Source organism: Populus euphratica, unplaced genomic scaffold (assembly GCF_000495115.2).
Source record: "Populus euphratica unplaced genomic scaffold, PopEup_1.0 scaffold221.1, whole genome shotgun sequence".
In the NCBI taxonomy this organism is placed as follows: Eukaryota; Viridiplantae; Streptophyta; class Magnoliopsida; order Malpighiales; family Salicaceae; genus Populus; species Populus euphratica.
Window position 1 is genome coordinate 826,710 of NW_011499927.1, and position 12,532 is coordinate 839,241.

The following is a 12,532-nucleotide window of genomic DNA, read 5'->3' on the forward strand; positions in this document are numbered from 1 at the left end:
TAATTATTTTTAGTGAGTTTTTATGTATTAATATTAAAAATAAATTTTAAATAATTTAAATAATTATTTTTTAATATATATTTAAATAAAAAATACTTTAAAAAATATTTTTTACCATTTATTAATCATGGTTGACATGCAAATTGGCAAGAGATGCCTTCGAATAATAATAAAAAAAGGAGGCCAATGGAGGGACAACATGTGTCCATAGTTTGATGACATAATTGATCAAATTGATAGTATAAGTATTAATATTCACAAGCTCAATAGTTTATGGGTGAAAACTTACATTAAAACCTTCTCCAACAGTCGCTCTGCCCAAAACTCTGTCAAGTGGCAATAGGCAGTAGCTAAAAAAACCTTCAAACTCTTGAAAATTCCCATTCTCGCACTCAGCACAAAGAGAAGCGAAGACGTTGCTAGTCATTTTCAATCCCCTCCTTAGTCACTGGCAGATGCTCTCCTCACCAATTCTCAAACGGGAGCCGCACGACTCGTCGTTTTGCAGCTTGAACTCTACGATTCCAGGTATGGTGTCTGTCATAAGTTTTTTTTTTTTTGAATTTTGAATTTTGAAGAGCAAATAAACTGTTTCTGGGCTGTTTTAACTCATTATCAAATGAGAAGATGTGAAATTGAATTTCAAAATCGGTTTCGTAGTTTTATATTATTTGAATAAGAATTTGATGTAATTAACTGCAATGCAGGTGATTAGCCTTGACGATTTTTATTCATTTATTAATTATTTTATAATGAGAGAAATTTGATTGTTTGTGGGTTTTACTTGTCAATGCTTAAAACCCATATCAATTATATCAGTTAATTTTTTTGAGGATCATTTTATTTTGGTCTGTTTAGATGGTTATACGAGGACCATTTTAATTTGGTTTGTTTACCTTCTGATTTTTTTTCTTGTTGGTTTCATTAGAAAGCATTGTTAAAGTTTTCAAGGTGTTAATGACGATGAGAAAATTGAATTTAGAATCAACTGTAATGGAAGGCTACTATAGCCTCACATATTCTCGCAATTTTAGGCTAAACAGAGATTTTCACGACCAATGTGAATGAACTAATTAAAGGGGATGGAAGAGGGTGAGTTGGATATTGATTGCTATAATTATTGAGATATGCATTGCATTTGTTTCCTTTTATTTTTTCTTCAACCTCAATTGCCTGCCCAAGCCATTTAATGGTGATTATTATGTCAAATATTGTTGATATGAACATTCCTGTGTTGTAGTGAGTTGCATAGGAATTTGGCCTTGAGCTGCTGGAAAGAGTATCGGATAACATTCCGTATTAAGGTATTGCTGTAAATATTTTATACTGGACGTCATATCTAGACCAGTGTTTAGACCTGGCCTCTAGAGCTTTTGCTTCAGCATTGCCTCTTCAAGCACATTGTTTATCACTTCCAATTAACATAGCCATGAAGCATTTATTTCTCGATTGTAAAAATTGTGGGTTCAATATCGTTTTTCTGTAATAAAAGGTTTTTGCTTCTCACTCAAAAGACTCTGTAGCTCTTTAAAGTCGGATTTTCTTTTTCCTCTATCAGTAAATGAATTTCCTTTCCCTTTTGGCTTTGCATAAAATCCACCTCAAACTTTGTGATAAAACTGAAGACATGCTCAAAAACACTCTCTTTTCGTGAGGTTTGAGATGCGTGCCTTTAGATGGGAGGCATGGAGCTTCTTCAGCTTATTTTAAATAAAAAGAATTTTAATTAATAGAAGACAAACATGCCAACATAACTATTATATAACACTATTTGCAAGATTTCTGAATGAGGAGACTCCTGGGATTGTGATTTAAATCTATAGCATCTGTTTAATAAAGGTCTCTTTAGCTCAGTTTTTCCAGACTTGCCAGAAAGAAAAAAGGACATGGAAAAGTTGGAAATGGCAAATATCTTGTTTCTGTGACTGCCTCAGTGTCTCTTGCCACTACACATTTTCTGCAACCTTCCAAAGTAATACTCATGAAGCTTTTTCATAGATCCCAGGGACATGAAAGGTTTATGCCTCCTGGGGGGAACACACATATAATATCTATTTATTTTTTTTCAATCATTCCTTTTGTCTAATGCCTTTTCTAATGATAAATTTTCATAGATCACAGGATGTTTTACAAGAAAGATGCTGTTGCATGGTACAATTTGAGCGTGGCATTTGTGTATTCAGTAGTAGATTTTTTTATTTCATTCCATATACTTTCTGGTAAAACAGGCTTGTTGTTGAATCTATCCTTCATCCGCGTATGCCTATTTTCCAACTTATCATGGATAATTCAAGATGACTGACTCACCTGCATCACGTTCTGTTTGTTATTTTACTATTGTCTTCTCAATTAAGTGTGCTCTATGCTAAATTGGGGCTTTGTTGTTTCCTATTTCCACTATTGTTTTGTGTTGTCTTGTTTCTATTAAATAACTATTTAAATTCAAAAGCTTAAACTATTAAGTTTGAGCTTGAAACTTGCACAGACATATCATATTAGAATCTGGTAGTGAGATTCGAACTCATGACCTTTTAGTCATTAAGACTTTGATACCTTGTTAAAGAACCATATCAATTCAAAAATTTAAACTATTAAGTGAGGTCTCAAGATATAATTTATATTATTCTCCAATAATTTCTTCTATGCTTTGTCCTGGTTTGTACAGTGATTAAGTGTATGATTTCGTGCTTTTCACATGATGAGTATGATCAACATATATTGAGTGCAGAGGTTGATTTTGCCATGGAGAACTCTGATGATGAAAAGGATGCAGTTTTCAGTAACTATATGCCCAAAGAACTAAGTTTACCTAATGGTACCAAATTTGTAGATGAGGTTCTAAGCGGTCAAAGTGACCGCTGTCTTGAAAATTTTCGTATGGACAAGCAGGCATTTTACAAGTTATGTGATATTCTGCACAGCAAGGGCCTACTACGCCATACAAACAGAATCAAGATTGAGGAACAATTAGCCATATTCTTGTTCATTATTGGCCATAATCTACGCACTCGAGCTGTCCAAGAATTGTTCCGGTATTCAGGAGAAACCATAAGTCGCCATTTTAACAATGTTTTGAATGCTATCATGGCAATTTCATTAGATTTCTTTCAGCCTCCAGGATCTGATATTCCACCAGAAATCTTGGAAGATCCTAGATTTTATCCATATTTTAAGGTAATCCTAAAGTAATTTGAGTTCAATCAACATCTTATTTTTGGGTGACTTCGATCCAAATATAAATTATTTGCTGCTAGGATTGTGTTGGAGCAGTAGATAGGATACAAATTCCAGTGATGGTTGGTATAGATGAACAAGGACCTTTCCGTAATAAGAACGGACTACTTTCACAAAATGTTCTGGCTGCATGCTCCTTTGATCTGAGGTTTCATTATGTTCTAGCTGGATGGGAAGGCTCAGCATCAGATCTGCGAGTTCTGAACTCAGCACTCACAAGGCGGAACAAGTTGCAGGTCCCTGAAGGTATTTTGTTTCTCTCACATCTTAGCTCACTAGAAGTTTATTTGTCCACCCTAGCGAAACGCCAAAATTATGCAGCTTTTGAGGGTCCCTTTTTTTATATATATATATGACTTTTACCTTTTTCCCTTTAAAGTGCCTTTGAGGATGCCAATTTATGTAATCATTCTTATTTCTTCAACTAATTTAGTACTCTTTTGCCCTATTGCTGGTTGAAAAATTGACAATGTAGGGAAGTTTTACCTCGTGGACAACAAATATACTAATATGCCAGGATTCATAGCTCCGTACAATGGGATCTCTTGTCATTTAAACGAGTATTCTGGTGGTTATCTTTCTCGAGATTCAAGAGAACTATTCAATCAAAGGCACGCAGTACTAAGAAACGCCACTGATCGTAGTTTTGGGGCTCTAAAGTCACGTTTCCCTATACTGATGTCCGCTCCTCCATACCCCTTACAAACACAGGTTAAGTTGGTTGTAGCTGCATGTGCGCTACACAATTACATACGTAGGGAGAAACCAGGTGATTTGATTTTTAAAATGTATGAACATGATACTGTAGTGCAATTTGAGGATTCCTTGCCCCCATTAGAGGTGGAACATCCAATTATGCAAGTTGAGAACCCAGCTTTGGACATTGCTTTTGATACAGAACAGCTAGAATATAGTTCTCAGTTGCGTGACTCAATTGCAGGTGACATGTGGGATGACTACGTAAGTGATTTATCAACCATGTAGATGGATTCATTGTGATTTTATAGTTTCAGGCTAGGATTGGATTCTTTTCATGATCACTGGCCTATAAATTCTTAAAACTTGGTCTTGATCTTGATCTTGTACATTGGCTCTATGTTTATAACAAAGAAGTATATAGGTTGATCAAAATCGTCAGATGTCCATGTTGCATACAGTAGTTTTTTTGACAATTATTGCAATGCATGGTTCTTCATGCCCCCTTCACACTAGATCTGCCGATGAGCTGTCCAACCCTGAGTTGGCTTTCTAGTCGATTATAATCTCTCGAAGGGTTGCGCCAACAAAAAGTGGGTAAAATCAGCCCTAGTTGAAAGCTTTCTAGTTTGGTTGCTCTGCTGCAACCCGGTCTTAAATGGTGTTTTACTGTTTTTGTTGCTGTGGGTGCTGTATCTGAAACATTGCTTGCTATCTGGATAACACCATCCCTCTTGCCTCGTAGAATGACAGGGGTGGCACGTACAAAAGTTTTTGAAAAGGAAAACGAAAGTTTGCTTTCCAGTTGGGAGTGCACTGCCAAAATCAAGTACACTGTCCAATCTGCCTGCTATGCTTTTATTTGAAGCTAAGAGTGTGTTTTGTCGACAGCACCCCCTTCTCTTCTTTATATTTTATTGATCTAGATTCTAGAAATCCATTGGCCGGCGCCCTGAGCTCTGCCTACAGTCGGATGTGTAGCCATATTTTGGCCCCTTAATTCAAGATGCCAATCGGAAAGAACTGCCCGAGCTACGCAAGTATATTATGTAGAAATCAAGTTAGAACTATTGTCTTCTTCTTTTCGTATTCTATTAAATGCAAAAAACACATTCACTTGGATTCAAAAATATATAAACAATCTTAGCCTTAAGGCAAGTCATCTTTATTTCTGTTTTAGAGGAGAGGAAAAGGATGATTTCTTTAGTTTTGCTCAAACTTGAATGTTCTCTACAACTTAACACATATATACGTAGCTTTACAAGACCTTTTTTAGAAAATTTGCTTTAAATGTATTCCCCTTGTCCAAACTTAGTCTCCTGAACCTTTCCATCCCGGAGAGATTATCATAATTCTTGAAAGGTTTTCAACTCGTGACGTAAGAATCTTCATAATTTTCTTCGGGCATCCGTGTACTGTTTTTCATGAAACATCCTAGTCAATGAATGGTGTCGGGCCGTCGGCTCCAGTAGTAAACAGAAAACAAATGCGTGGTAAAGCGGAGGATCTTCCATAGTTTATCAATTAGTTTACTTGGATTATTAGTAGGTCTATTTCTCCCAAAAAAAAAAAAAAAAAAAAAAAAAAAAAAAAAAAAAAACATGGTGTCTTTTCAAATGAACAAATGTAGCCAAATAAGCTAAAAATACCTACGAAATCGAAAATGGTCGCAAAGAGTATTTAAAGATAATGATGACATTGAATCTGTAATAATCATTGACTTAGAAATTGGTTAATAAAGCATTTGAAGTGAAAGAAACAGTCGCAACCTCCAGCTTTAATCAATGTCTTAAAAATTGGTTAGATTGATGTAGATAAAGGAAAGGGTGTGGTAATTAGTTTATAAAAAGTTGTGAATTCTTGTTCTAACATGCACATAAAATATTAGAAAAGCCAAAACAACAATCAAGAGAGAGAGAGAGAGTAAAGTCGGGACACAGCTCTAAAATCCCATCTATCATCAATATTAGAAAAGCCAAAACAACAATCAAATTCTTTGTTAAATTTCATTTCAGAGACACAGCTCTAAAATCCCATCTATCACCATCTCTCTAATCTTGCAGAGTTGCAGTCTGTCCTCTCGTCGTACTTCAAAACACGAAACTCGGCTCCTACAAGACAGAAATATATGACTGCCACAGTATAACTTACCCAAACAAGAGAGAGAGAGAGAGAGTAAAGTCGGGACTTGGATGAAAATGTTGGATCCAACAAACGAAATCCTTCCACCTCCATCTTCCCCCACCAACTCCTCCATCTCCTCCTCCGATCTTGACACTGAGGTATGCAACCCACTTTCTCTAAATATTCAGTCTTCAAGATTCAACCTTCCTTTGATTTTTACCATTTCTTTGCCTTTCTTGCTCTTGTTTTTCTTTTCTTTAATTGTCCCGTTTCTTTAATTTCTTTGCTTTTTTTTTTTTTGCACGTACTCATTTCTTGATTTTCTTGTTTTTGCTTTTGTTTGATTTAGCGTTTCTTGCTCTTCGTATTCTTGTTCTCCTTTAAGTTATACCATTTCTTGATTCTGTTCTTGTTATGCTGTTGTTATGCAGTCTACAGGGTCCTTTTTCCATGATAGAAGCACTACATTAGGTACTCTAATGGGTGTCACATTCCCTGCCATCACTTTCAGAGCACCATCCCAGCATCGTCACCCCGCCGCAGCCTCCTCCACGGTAAGCGCCTCCGCGAACGGTGGAAACCCCAGGAGGAACACCAAGAAGAGGAGGAATCTGGCGGCTTCTTTGGTGGCGGAGCGGAGGAGGCGGAGGTGGTGGAGCCTGTGCCGGGATGGAGGCGGGGCTAAGCCGGCTTCTCTGGGTGAATTTCTGGAGGTGGAAAGGAGGTTCGGTGATGCCGCCGCGGAGCTTGAAGGCGTGATGGTGACAGAGCAGCCGAGGAACGGAGGAGTGAATGGACGGTTGTTATTTGCTGATGGCAGGGTTTTGCCACCTGCAGATGTTGTTGATGATGGTGGCTCATCATCGTCAACCGCTGGTGCTCTTTGGCGATTTCCGGTTTCACTTACTGGGATCTGCAGTGGTGGCGCTGGATAATACTAGCATTTTAAAATTATTTATTGTTTTGCCCTTTTCCTCTGGCTCCTCTTATTTAGTTTTGTTTTACTTTTAGTCCTTGTCTAATTCGATTTGTCCCAAAAATAGTAAGTTTGGCCTTTTGGGGTTTCCATTTGTCTCTATTCCTTTTGGAAAAATTCCGTTTGGATATTTTCCTTCTCCATATATTAAAACCAATATGAAAAAAAATTCAAGCAAACCACTATTCAAAGTGTTTAATTCAATTTCACTTATTGAATTACAATTCATTAAAGTGGATGGTCTTGGGATTTATTGTTGCACTATGGCTAACATTTAATTTGCATAGAAATTAAAAAAAAAAAGTGGAATAACTTTCGGAAAATGAGTGTAAGAATTAAGACATGTACACGTTTTTTTCAATTGAAAAATATATTAAAATTATAAAAAAAATTAAAATATATTTTTCAAAATAATTTAAAAAATATTCTAGTAAAAGTTATAACAACTACACACTTTTACATGAATCACATGGTTAGCAACTGCTAACATTATGACAATAACAACATTTATATTTTAATAGTAATTATATAGTTAGTAGCTGCTAATAGCAATGATGAGATATTATTTATTTTAATTTTTTAAAAGTATTTTTCTTAAAAAAAATTTAAATTTATTTTTATATTTTTATATTATTTTGATATATTGATGTAAAAAATAATTTTTTAAAATAAAAAATATTATTTTAATATATTTTAAAAAACAATTATTAAATTAGATAAGGTGCATAAATCCTTTACAAGTTGCTTTTACTCAGCCATGAACATGGAATAAATGCTAAAACATATTTTAGTTCAAGTTTTCGTTCATGGATGCCCTTTGATTGGTTTCAATAAATAATCTTGAAAGATAGAAAGTTTACACTGTTCTAATCATGAATTACACGGGGCCATAAAGTAGCTCACCCATTACTAATCAAAGGTTAATAGCATTATCTCCGATATGAAAACAAGTTCTAGTTTGTTTCATGTTTCAAAAGTTTTTCAAAATAAATTTAATTTATTTTTTAAAATTATTTTAATGTATCATTATCACAAATAATTTTTAAAAATAAAAAATTATATTAATATATTATTACATAAATATTATTTTAAAAAATAATTATTACTATACTTTTAAATAAAAATACATAAAAAAAATTAACAATCTTATCACCATAATTTTTTTTTTCTTTCAACTATTTAGTAAATGGCTTATTAATAAGAATTTAGAACCATAAAATTTATTTTCCTCGCGGTTTTAAGTTTGAGTGGTTGTTAATATGATATTGAAAAATTATATAATTATTAATTTTAAAATTTATAAATTATTAGAGATAGATATAAATTAATCACCTTACATTTATATTAAAAAAACAAAAAAGAAAAGGAAAAAGAAAAAAGAAAAGGAAGAACTTGCCTTTCTTGGTGTGCCTTTAGCATCGCGAGTGACCCACTAACACTGAGTCACTGACAGCTCGTCAAACAATGATGATTATATTCTCTCATGGAGGCCCCATAATCTATTCAACACAAGGTTCCTGTCAATTCCTAGGCCCATGGGTTGAAAGCCCCTCACCGGAGCCGATGACAGAACGGAGGTTTTATAAAACCAGATCAGGAATGGGGCTAGAGTGTTGTCTTTATATGGGTTGGACTCTTCAAGGAAGCACAAAATATGTACGTGCATGGAATTGATTGTCACTAGCCATGTTATAATATTTTTAAAATAAATTTGATATATGTATCTAATTAAATAAATTAATAATTATTTTTTAAATAAAAAAATATTTAATAATAAAAAATTAAAAGATAAATGTTTGTCAAGATATTAAATCATATAAAATGAAACATTTAATAGATTGTATTTATTGTATTTATTTATTTAAATTAATAAAATATAAATCCACACCATAAAAAACCAATGACTTAAAAGATAAATACAAATAAATCTAACCAAATAAACTCATTCCATAAAAAATATTAAGCAGGGTTAAATACATTAGTAATATTATTTTAAAAAATAAATTTAACTTTTATAAAACAAAAAGAAATAGATGGGAAAAGGTATGAAAAACACGTGACTTAGATTATGAGATTAAGATAAACTCATATAAATGTTTTTTTGAAGACAATCACAGAACCAATGCTTAAAAAGAAAAACTAATGCAAAACCATGAAATTGTAAGAAGTTGAAGCCCAAAAAAATCAAATGTTGAAATATAAAATTAGAAAAAAATAATCAATTACACAAAAGTATCTAAAAAAATTAAAGTGAAATTAAAACATTAATTAGTGGGTTATAAATTTTCAATTGGACATTTAAATTAAATTAAAAAATAGCTATAATAAAAGGATGAACAAATCAAAATAAGAATGGTCAAACTAGAAAAAATAAAACAACAAAAAATCTGATTGAAGAATAAAATTGAAAACTAAAAAAACTTTAATAACAACATCAAGAAAAAAATAAGAATACCAAAATGAAAAGCAAAACATATGAGAAACTACAATTAAATAGGGATAATAATTTAATCTGAAACCGATGGATACTGACTTCGCATGACTTAACTTGAATGGTTAAGTATTTTCTAGACTTGATGGATAATGAATATAACATGGATATTATCGAACCAGACCTAAAATTCGCTCGAACCTAATCTGAAACCTACCTAACCCATTATCACAATCTTTAAATTTACCTATGGGATTTTCCGCCTGTTTTTTTACTATCATTCCATCTTTAATTAATTTACTGATAAAATCACTAACGAAAATGCTCCATCATTGAATTTTTCATCGGTAATTTTTTCCATCAGTAAGTTTGTTGGTAATAAAAAAATATTGTTACCAATGGATTAACTAATGAAAAAGGCGCGCAAAAAAAATTATTTGCTTCATTCTGTCAGCATGTCCCTCGACAAAATACCGTATGTAATTCTGTTGGTAATTATTTAAAAATATTTTAAAAAAATTCATTCTATAAATTATAAAAAAATTAAATTAATATAAATCAACACTCTATAATACTCAAAACGCTTGGAAAAAAAAGAAAAAAAATCATACAACAATATTCATATAATTATTAAGAAAAAACAATTAAAAATAAAATAAAACAACAAATATAGTGGGAAAAACATGAAAAAATAAAAAAAAGAAAAATCTTACTTTAATTTAGTTGCAAGTGAACCTAAGAAAAGAAAAAAATAAATTCATAAAGTATATTAATTAGAAAAGCTAAGAAAAAAAAAGAAAAAAAATATATACCTGAGTATGGAGGAGAAGAGAAGGAGTTGAGGAAAGAAGACGAGAGAAAGAAATGGATATTAATATTTTTTATATATAGGAAAGAAAAAGAAGTAAGGAGCTCATCTGTTGTGAAATTATGGATTCTAGGTTTTCTATTGGGGCATTTTACCGATGGATAATTAAATATTAATATTTTTAATTATTTTATCTGTAATATTTGATTTAAAATTTCAATTTAATAAAAAATTATCAAACCCGGTAAAATTTCAATTTAATAAAAAATTATCAGAAACTGTCAAATATCACCCACAACTTTTCAATTCGTTGGTGATTCCGTCTATAATATTTACTTTAAAATTTTAATTTAATCAATTTTTTTAAAAAACTACTAAATAATACCGACAACTTTTTAATCTGTCACTGATTTTATCTGTAAAGAACAGTAATTAACAATGCAATTGAAACGTTAACAATTCTATAGCTCTTTGAAAAATACCGATATAATTTTTCATTGGTGATTCCCTTTATAATTGACATTATGAACAATGTTCACAGTGTACCAATGTAGTTATCGATGGATTTTACCGATAGAATTTATTCTGTCGGTAAATTTATTGGTAAAAATGACACGATTCTCTCGGTAATTTATAAATAAAAATATTTATTCGGTATTTTCATTTATATTTATTGATTTTCTGGTAGTGACCTAAAATATATCTATATAATATTTATATTTTTTTAATACAATATGATATATGCATACCTTAATATTAACATAAAATACACATATATTTATTTGATATTAATTGGTTAAAAAATACAATCATCTTAATATTTAATATTGAAAAAAATGAAGTAAAAAGGATCATGCTTATCTATTAAAATCCTCATAATTAATTATTAATTCAAAAGCTTTAACATATCCCTAACATTCATCTTAACTTATGCCCAAGAATAGTATAAATAGTATAAATAGGATGTACAATTACTTATTAAAATATTATTTAATTAGAAATATATTAAAATAATATTTTTTTTTTATTTTTAAAAAGTTAGTTTTGATATCTTCACATTAAAATAATATAAAAACACTAAAAAAACTAATTTAAAACAAAAAAATAAAAAATAATTTTTTTTAAAATACAAAAATAAATATGCTCAAATACTTATATTTTGTACAAGGAGATATAATATCCTTTAGCATTTCAAAGGAAGCATCGACATGCTTTACATGTGACGGATTTCCATCATTGCTTCCCTAGTAGCTAGGGAAGGAAAAGGGAATGATTGAGTTCGTAATTATACAATGAATCCGCAAGAATATCTTTATATGTACATAGGTCATAATAAGTTAATAACTACCTTGAGTTTTTATAAAATTATAAATGATGATCCAAAAAATTTAAAGACATTATATAAACTCAAAAGCAAAAGATACTTGATGTTTTAAAATTTGCATTATTATTATAAGAAGATTTTCTCAATATTTTTATAAATATTAAGATAGTTTTTGTCCAATCTAAATTATGAATAATCTATATAATTTCATAATATCAAACTTAATCAAACAAACCTAGAAGAAGGCAGCAGCCAAATATGATGCAACATATACCGTTGGGTTTTTTCAAGCTCTAAAAATTATGACTCTAAATTGTTGAGAAAGAAACCAGGATTCTCACATCATATAATTACATACCTAATCTAATCTATGGAGAGAAAAATTGTAGAGATCTCCATATATTCTGAAAAGTCTTTTATCCATAAATCCATAGTTTTGAAGCTTGGTTTACCCGGGACTTGGCCGACTAAGGACGAGAACCAGATTAAAAAAAAATAAAAATAAAAAACTCGGTGTGACCCGATAATCCAGTTGACATGAAAAGACCAGGTCAAAACCCGGTTGCAACCCATTAATTTTTTTTTTACTAAAACGACCCGGTTGCAACCCGTTGATTTTTTTTTTACTAAAACAACTTCGTTTTGATTTAAAAAGATGACCCGGGTTACCCGGTCAAAACTCAGAACTCGGGCCTTGGACCGGGTTGAGTCTGAAAACTATGTATAAATCTAATAAAAAAACATATCAACTGTTTATATAAAAACAAAAACCAACTTAGTAAAATAATTCAAAATTAAATAGAAAAATAATTAAATTCAAAATTAATTAGGAAATCCATTAAAACAACAAAATCTATATCTTGGGTCTAATTTAGTTTTTTGGTATACCAGCGGGTTACCACAAGCCAATCATATTTGGCCTACACAATTTTTTTTTTT

General features: G+C 31.4%; 2 protein-coding genes across 6 annotated transcripts; both read left to right on the top strand.

Annotated features, from left to right (window-relative positions):
* The first annotated feature begins 287 nt into the window (after positions 1–287).
* On the top strand, positions 288–4,369 carry LOC105135806 (uncharacterized). Of its 4 annotated transcripts, none has more exons than XM_011040859.1 (5): positions 441–528; positions 1,241–1,341; positions 2,727–3,174; positions 3,255–3,480; positions 3,710–4,369. In XM_011040859.1, exons 3-5 carry the CDS (start codon positions 2,743–2,745, stop codon positions 4,216–4,218), a joined length of 1,167 nt encoding a protein of 388 aa, XP_011039161.1. In that variant the 5' UTR covers positions 441–528; positions 1,241–1,341; positions 2,727–2,742; the 3' UTR covers positions 4,219–4,369. The 4 variants fall into 4 exon arrangements, with proteins under 4 accessions (XP_011039159.1, XP_011039161.1, XP_011039160.1 ...); XM_011040858.1 differs by having other exon boundaries at positions 1,241–1,304; positions 2,666–3,174; XM_011040860.1 differs by having other exon boundaries at positions 1,241–1,304; positions 2,729–3,174.
* Positions 4,370–5,816: 1,447 nt separating this feature from the next.
* LOC105135811 (uncharacterized protein At3g17950-like) lies at positions 5,817–7,094 on the top strand. Of its 2 annotated transcripts, XM_011040866.1 has the most exons (3): positions 5,817–5,854; positions 6,089–6,212; positions 6,486–7,094. In XM_011040866.1, the coding sequence occupies exons 2-3, from the start codon at positions 6,123–6,125 to the stop codon at positions 6,987–6,989; spliced, it is 594 nt and encodes a 197-aa protein (XP_011039168.1). In that variant the 5' UTR covers positions 5,817–5,854; positions 6,089–6,122; the 3' UTR covers positions 6,990–7,094. The 2 variants fall into 2 exon arrangements, with proteins under 2 accessions (XP_011039168.1, XP_011039167.1); XM_011040865.1 differs by lacking the exon at positions 5,817–5,854 and having other exon boundaries at positions 5,898–6,212.
* Positions 7,095–12,532: the final 5,438 nt, after the last annotated feature.